This window comes from Rhagoletis pomonella, unplaced genomic scaffold (genome assembly GCF_013731165.1).
Source record: "Rhagoletis pomonella isolate Grant_MI unplaced genomic scaffold, Rhpom_1.0 Rhpom_scaffold_00003, whole genome shotgun sequence".
In the NCBI taxonomy this organism is placed as follows: domain Eukaryota; kingdom Metazoa; phylum Arthropoda; class Insecta; order Diptera; family Tephritidae; genus Rhagoletis; species Rhagoletis pomonella.
The window spans coordinates 86,093,458-86,100,998 of record NW_023458557.1 but is presented as its reverse complement, the minus strand read 5'-3'; the positions used below and the strand labels follow the sequence as shown (position 1 = coordinate 86,100,998).

At 39.6% G+C, this 7,541-nt stretch overlaps 2 protein-coding genes across 2 annotated transcripts; both read right to left on the bottom strand.

Annotated features, from left to right (window-relative positions):
- Window positions 1–2,542: 2,542 nt before the first annotated feature.
- On the bottom strand, window positions 2,543–3,456 carry LOC118735707 (putative polypeptide N-acetylgalactosaminyltransferase 13). Its single transcript, XM_036465627.1, has one exon. It carries the CDS (start codon window positions 3,394–3,396, stop codon window positions 2,872–2,874), a length of 525 nt encoding a protein of 174 aa, XP_036321520.1. The 5' UTR covers window positions 3,397–3,456; the 3' UTR covers window positions 2,543–2,871.
- Window positions 3,447–7,232, bottom strand: LOC118736399 (putative polypeptide N-acetylgalactosaminyltransferase 13). Its single transcript, XM_036466493.1, has 7 exons — window positions 7,095–7,232; window positions 6,830–7,017; window positions 6,507–6,729; window positions 5,802–6,412; window positions 4,697–4,778; window positions 4,062–4,216; window positions 3,447–3,781 (listed from the first exon to the last, which is right to left on the bottom strand). The coding sequence occupies exons 1-7, from the start codon at window positions 7,230–7,232 to the stop codon at window positions 3,454–3,456; spliced, it is 1,725 nt and encodes a 574-aa protein (XP_036322386.1). The 3' UTR covers window positions 3,447–3,453.
- Window positions 7,233–7,541: the final 309 nt, after the last annotated feature.

Genomic DNA, 7,541 nt, shown 5'->3' with positions numbered 1-7,541 from the left:
CATTCTGAGTATGCCGTTTTGCAGCCCATTAAATGCAAAATGCAAATTTTAAGTAGCTAGAACATACCGTTGATTTTTTATATATTTTTTTTTTGTGGAAGGTGTTGCTCATTTTCTGCATACACAAAATTTTTGAAATCAATTTGGATGGAAGAAAATGCACGAACAAAAAATTACCAAAAATCAACGATAAGCCCTGAAACCCCTGAAGCCCCTAAAACTGATGGTGCTTTTGTAGCCTAAAAGCTTACACACGTTGTGCGTAAATATTTTTCCGATAATTTTTCAGTTTTTTTTTGTTTTAAGTAAAAATGTATTATGTAATGTAATGGTTTTTTTTTTATTGTGATATTACGCATTTTTATTCTAAAAATAAAATTGTATGTTCGGATTCGATGCTTTAGAAATGTCCCGCTTTTAGGCCACATAAATCTGGTCACCTTATATATGACCCACTTGGTGTATGGCTTGCGTGTTGGTTTGTGCGCTTGCGGCTTTTGGTCGGATACGAGTGTGATGAAGTAGTTATCTGATTAAGATGAGCCCATATAATAAATTGCCACATGCAGACGCGGTCGTCAGGCTGTCAATGATCCTTGAAATTTGACTTGTTGTGCAAGAAAATGAGTGAGTATAATAAAGACAAGGGATTTATTATAATATATTAGGGTTATTACAGAGATATGATAGACAAGATTTCAGCACTTCAAGGTCTTTAGCTGTATTGTCAGTGCACTCTAATATTAATCATAGTAGATGTACTTGCATGCAGGTCTAACATCGTGAATACTAAACACAAGCTCGAAAGGCTGGTTGCACTCATAAAAAAAACTAAGAACAAAAGCGTAGAGCTGTTGATAGTTTTAAAATATTATAAATATACTAGCGGTATCCCGGTGTGCTTCTCTACACCAAATATTGAAAAATTATTGAAAAATCCTGGAATTTTTCTATATGACATTTTTTTTTTACTATATTGCGCCATGTTTATACTTGACCTAATTTATCCGAAGAAAAAATAAACACAGCACATCATAGCAACAATTTTTTACTATGCTTTCGATTTTTCATGTATCTGCTGTTGTACCATATACGTGGTTCATGTGACAGCCATAAACTGTCATATATCATTAACCGCTGGACCGAATTCGGGCACACTTCATATAACCCATCTGCATGATAGTCCGAATATACCGTTTAAATTTGGTAGAATTCGTGCACTTATTTTTTTATTTAAGATGGGAGGTGCCACGCCCCCTTTTCCAATACCGCACACTTTTCTACATGATTATGGAATTATTTCGTATGTCTCTATACCAATTTTGAGTAATCTACCACAAATATTTCAAGAGATATACCAGATGAAAATTTTTGTTAGTATGGGTGGTGCCACGCCCCCTTTTCCGAATTCGAGGAAACTTAACACAAACCATCTGCATAATAACCCAACTATGCCGTATAAATATTGGTTGAAATCTTGCATTTATTCTTTATATATAAGATGGGAGGTGCCACGCCCACTTTTCCAATACCGCCCACTATCCTCCATGAGTGTGGAATTATTTGATATACCAATTTCCAGTACTCTACCACAAATATTTCAAGAGATATACAATACAAAAATTTTAGTTAGTATGGGAGGTGCCACACCCCCTTTTACGAATTAGGGCAAACTACACATAAACCATCTGCATGAATATGCCACATAAATTTGGTTGGATTCGGTGAAGCCGTTCTCAAGTTATGAGGTCACACTGAAAACGTGCACTTATTTTTATATATACGATTTGGCTCGGGAGAATTGCTGCAGCAGGTTTTTGTGTAGCGGACGGAAGGTCTACAAACACCCCTTTAGAAAGTCGGAAGTTTTTAATAAGCCAACCCTTTTCATATGACGAATCATAGACCTGAACTCCGTTGTACCCATTTTTACCATGTTTTTATAACTTAGTGGTGAGAAGTATACTATTGTGAACCACCTAAATGAGCGAAGTCCACAACAATGATATTCTTCATCGAACGAGCGTCATAATACCAAGTGAAAATTCGTTCGATCATTATTTGTTCACCATCTAACCAGTCTTTAGATTTATTGATGTCAACGGCAAGCAGCTCGCAGTTAAGAAATTGATGAAGAAAGTAGTGTAAGTAAAGATTTTAACGTGGCCTTTCAAAGGCGAAGAATTCCCATAATTCCGACCGATACACCATTTCAATTTAAAAGATTACAATTCCCAATTCGATTGACATTAGAAATCACAATCAGTAATGCTCCAGGTCGAACTTTGGAAAAGAATAGCTTAGTTTTAGATGCGGATTGCTTCTCAGATGTTGAGTGTTCCTGTGTCGGCAAACTACATATCCTTGATATCTATGCAGAGAATGGAAAAACAACAAATATTGTGTGCACACAAGTACTTATTACATAACCAAATACATATAAAACATATGCCTTGATACGTTAATAATTTATCATCCATATAACAGGAATATGCCACAGCAAAACGTGGCAGGGTACAGCTAGTATTTATTTTAAGTTTCAACATTTGTTCATGTTATTGATTTAGTTTTTAAACCTATATACCTAAATACAAATATAAGATCACTTCGTTTATATCTAAGTTAATTTAGTCCAACTGTGCTTTAGTCTTTAAAACCACATCGATACAAATTTAATCCGACTTGCAAAGCTTCTAGTTCATTTCTGCATCTATCAAAATACTTTCGTATCCTCAGCAGTGCCAGTGTTGTCGTTTTGCATTTCAAGTCAATATCCATCTCCAACAACATTCACATTTTGATCTTCGGTTGAACACCTACCTACTTCAGTGCCGTTCCTTCTTTACCTGCCGCGCGCGCCATACATTCATTCTACAATCGTTGCAGCTCCAGGGCGAAACGAAACAGTTGCGTTGGTGCTGCATAACGGCAATGACTGACGACCACCACATCGCTTAGCGGATTATCGAGACATAGTTGCGTCTGCTGGTGCACCAGCCAACCGCCACGTCGAAGCCAACGTTGATTTTGCTTTTGATAATGGCCAACATTTTCGCCAACATCCTCACCATCGCTGCAAGGCTGCAGCACTACACGAAAATTGGATGTGCGAGTCGGACGCCTCCACGAATTCGTGCGATTTGGCATTCGCTCCACATTGAGACACGCACCGGAACTCGCACGCAATTGGGAATGTTGTCGATGCAGATACCAATGCGTCACATCACTATGGAAGCAGCTACTCATATGCACTTGACTGACAATGTCGATGTCGATATCGATGTTGGTGGCACGATTGGTGATTTGCAAGCAAAGCTCGGCGCAGCTTAGAGTGCCAAATGCGATGAAGTCATCATTGGGTAGCCTGAAAGCAGTGAAATGCAAACTTGCAAACATTTTAGCGCACACGCACACAAACGCATCGATAGAGCACGATTGAGATGAAAAAGCAGATTACTGACGAGTTTTGATGGAAGAAAATGGTGATGAGCAATGCTTACTGAAACAAATGAAAACACAGTGTTGCTTGTGCGAATATACATACATACATATCTGTACTAAAGTGTGACGTGTTGAGAGAAGGATTTGGCTTACGCACTTGAGTTGTGGGAAAACATGCAGCAAATACCAGGAGAATGGCCGGCAATTGAGTGCACTTTTTAGTTGATAGCTGAGCTGTATGTCGGTCTGGTTAACGGAGATATGCTTGGCTGCCGGCTTGGAAGCGTAGAAAAAGTATTTGTAAGCGTCCAGCCAAGACTCGGCGATGATTTTTGAATTCCTATCGAATGGAAAGTGGAAAGTTGTTTAAACATTTTGGGTGTTATTTCTAATAAAAGTCTGAATATTCGAACATTCCAGCTGAATATTGCTTTAATACTTCCTAAATTGTTTTTAGGTGCAAATGAATTTAAGTTTCTATGCACAATCGGCTATAGATATGCGAATGTATACATACGTACATAAACATATCACTTCGCAAATCCCTATTTGTTTTGTTCAAACCTTATCGCTACATTGCCTACTCAAATTACGGGTTCTCTCCCGAGGCCGTCGCTTACCTTAGATACGTTGTCTGACTATCACTGCCATTGGGAAAACGAAATGGATGCTCTTTGCGAAAAATATGTCCGACTCGGCTGCATGGCACAATCTCGATTTGACCGCCACAAAGCCACAATTTAATGGAGAATTCAATGGACTCGCCACCCCAAGTCTATAAAAAAGAATAAAAGAAGATATGAGAAATAATGTTTGTATGTACATATGTGCACTTGTAGCCCATTCATTTGAAGATATGTACATACATACGAACAAAAGAAGAAAAATATTTCAAGCCTTGGGAGTTCATATGTGTGCATACCTATAAGTAAGTATAAATATGTTACATTGAATGTTACGTAGGCAGCGTGGAAATAAGCTAACAGAGAAATAAAATCGATTTTGTATTGAGCCTACGAGTTCGTTCATTGTATGATTTTGCCTCTAATGCGTGTGACTTTAAACGAATATGTGCATTAAAACTTATACTTGTTTAAGAAATAACTTTAATTTATGGGGCTAAAACAGCTTTGCGACAGTCATAAAATTTGTGAAACATAAAAGTATGTATGGGTATGTAAAAAAAAAATTAACAGAACAGAAATTGGGCCAGTCACTGTCAGCTTGAAATTCTGTAAATAAAATTAGTTATTACCTCCAGCAATGGATTGAAACCATTCAATTTAAAAAACCAATCACGAGTGATCATGAAAATTCCTCCGGCAACAGTTGGGCTTCTGTAAATTAAATATGTAAAAGGAAATTAAAAATATACAAAATTATTAAGCCTTGAAGGTTAAGAAATGTGTGTTAAAATGTAGTTAAAATTTCATTTTGATCGCGGAAAAAAAAAATCTTAGAATGTTAAATCATCTGATTTTGTATCAAAGAGACGTACCTACAAATTAAAATGAGACTTAAGAAATATAAAATCGAAATTTATCAATCCCCCTCTAAAATTGGTTGCTGAGATCAAAAATCAATACATATTTTTTTAGCATTCGGGGTTTGGAAGTGAACAAAAACAAAACTAAACCAAAATCAACAAAAAAAAAATCTCCTATAGTTGACCAGGTAATGTTAAACAGGACTGGATCGGCGATACGTGCGAGAGCTTAGAGTCACGCAGGCACGCCGTAATCATTGACCAACATAGTCTGAGCGGGACAGTGGCAGAGATACGGGGACTATTATGCTATAGGCAAACTGGCCAAAGAAGCCCTGCTTTTGCAAGACAATGCATCTGTGCGCGATTTTCAAAGCGTGTCCTGGCTGAGCCTGAATTATAAGAAATCAACCATCCTCAGTGGCTGTAGACGAGCAGTTCGAAGATAAAAAACGGCAAGTATTTTTTCATTGGGCCCTAAAAGCCCTTTACAATAAATATAAGAAGTACAGTATTGACTAGTAAAAAAAGATTCAGATTTCACAGGCAACGCACGATACCGTCCGAAAGGTATTTTAAATATCCCGGAGGCACAATACAGCGTGCAGTAAAACTAACTAACCACACAAAATCGAAAAAAACTAACATCACAAATTCAGCATAATTTAATAGCGCAGAGCCGAGATTAAATTTCGTTTATGCCGTCTGGTAGCTTTGGTACTCGCTTATTTACTGCAAATTTGAGAAATAAATATGGTAGAATGCGGTATTAGAAATTGACGAAAAGGAAAGCAGCCCTATAAAATACTGGTAAATAGGTGACTTTTTTTTTTAAAGTTCGCAAAGTATGGGATGAGTGGTGAGGGAAAATTACTTGAATGCCATTGCGGCGGTATTTGTGTTGCGTCGCATTCGCGCTTCACCAAATAGCTTGTCCTCCCGACCAGAATCTCGTAAATATGCGGTTTTTGCGTTGACATTTTGAGCGAAATGTTGTTGTCGCTGTTGTTGTTGCAGTGATTGTGTTGATTGTGGTCGCCGTATCCAATGAAAATGTAAATTCCAATCGAAACCACCCATGAGATGGTTGGAACTCGCCGTATACGCCAATGACTCGGTATCAATGCCGTCCAGCACGGGACTGACGGCAATCACGCCATCGCCGGCGGCCTCAGCCGCGCGCTCCAGCAGTGGCTCCAGCCAACCAATATTAACCTCACAATGACTGTCGAGAAAGAGTAAATAGTCGCCGGTGGCAAGACGGGCGCCACGAATACGTGATGCAATCACACCCGAGCGCTGCTTATTACGCGCTGTTTTAATTGTAACTTGCGGTGAGGCGGCAGACGGCGCTGACCTGGTGTGCGTGCGAGAAGATTTCGCGGTCGCTGAGGATGAAAAATCGCGCATAAATGGTGGCAGCTGGAGGCGAAGCAGTGCAGGCAACAATTCAACTATGGAACGAAAAATGGAAAAGAAAATAAACTAATGCGTTGCTGTTGGTTTTTTTTTTCTTGTGGAATTTCAAGTAAATTTGCAAATACGCGCGTGATTTCAATCAAAATAGCGCCAATGCGACATTGGCATTTATGTACATGCGCTGCCAGGGCGTATACGCACTATCTTCACTGCAGTCATCGATCAGTATCAGCTCGTATAGATGGCGGGGTGGTGTGCGCAGATACAGCGTCATAATGGTACGTATGAGGGCGGAGCGCGCTTCGTTATGAAAGGCAATGATTATGGAGACGCGTGAGCGCACGAGCTGAGCAGCAGTCAGGTGGTATCGGCGTGTGGTGCAACTGCAATGAAGCAAAAGAGGGATGAGGGGCGTTTAGTGAGCGTTGTTGCTTAAAATTCGGGCGCATATGCAGTTGGGTGTGCATGTGTGAGTGAACACACCTGGTGTCACGTGTGTCGGGTAAGGCGCGAAAGGCGCCAATTGCATTGCTGCGTCGCACATTGTATTGATAAAACTCCCAAGGGTGCGCCGGTGCGCTATTTGACGCTGCAGCAATGAACTCACGCACCGCTAATGCATCAGAAACGCGCACACGCACCACAGCGGCGGGAAATACCTGCGTGTGAAAAAATTGAATTTTATGGCGTTAAATTTGAGTCGGCGCTTTTCTGTTTTAAAACTATTTAGTAGTCTCTAAATATTCACTTGCGTCTGCTCTGCTCTGCTGTCAAAATCCGCATATTCGTACTCGATGAACTGCAAGCCGCAGAATAGGCACGCCAGCAATAGTGACGCGGTGGTAAGTATCAGCATAGGTGGCCAGCGTCGCGTCTTAGCCTTCATCACGCGCACATTGTCAACTGTTTCCAAAACACTCCGCGCGCACTCCCATAAAATGAAGTAACAACAATTTTACTTTAATGGAAAACGAAAATAGTCGTCTACTCGACGTTCCGGCAACCTGCGGATGTAATCGCAAGCCAACAACTGACTTCATCGCTCTCTCAAACTAGCGCTACACCTCGTTTGTCGAATCGCTCATAAATTTTCTAGTTCAATTTACAATTTTTCATTTGTTTACTTTTTGTTTAATTTTAGTTTTTTTTCAACTTTTTAGTTTGCTGCATGTTTAACACTTCTTTTTTTTTCGCA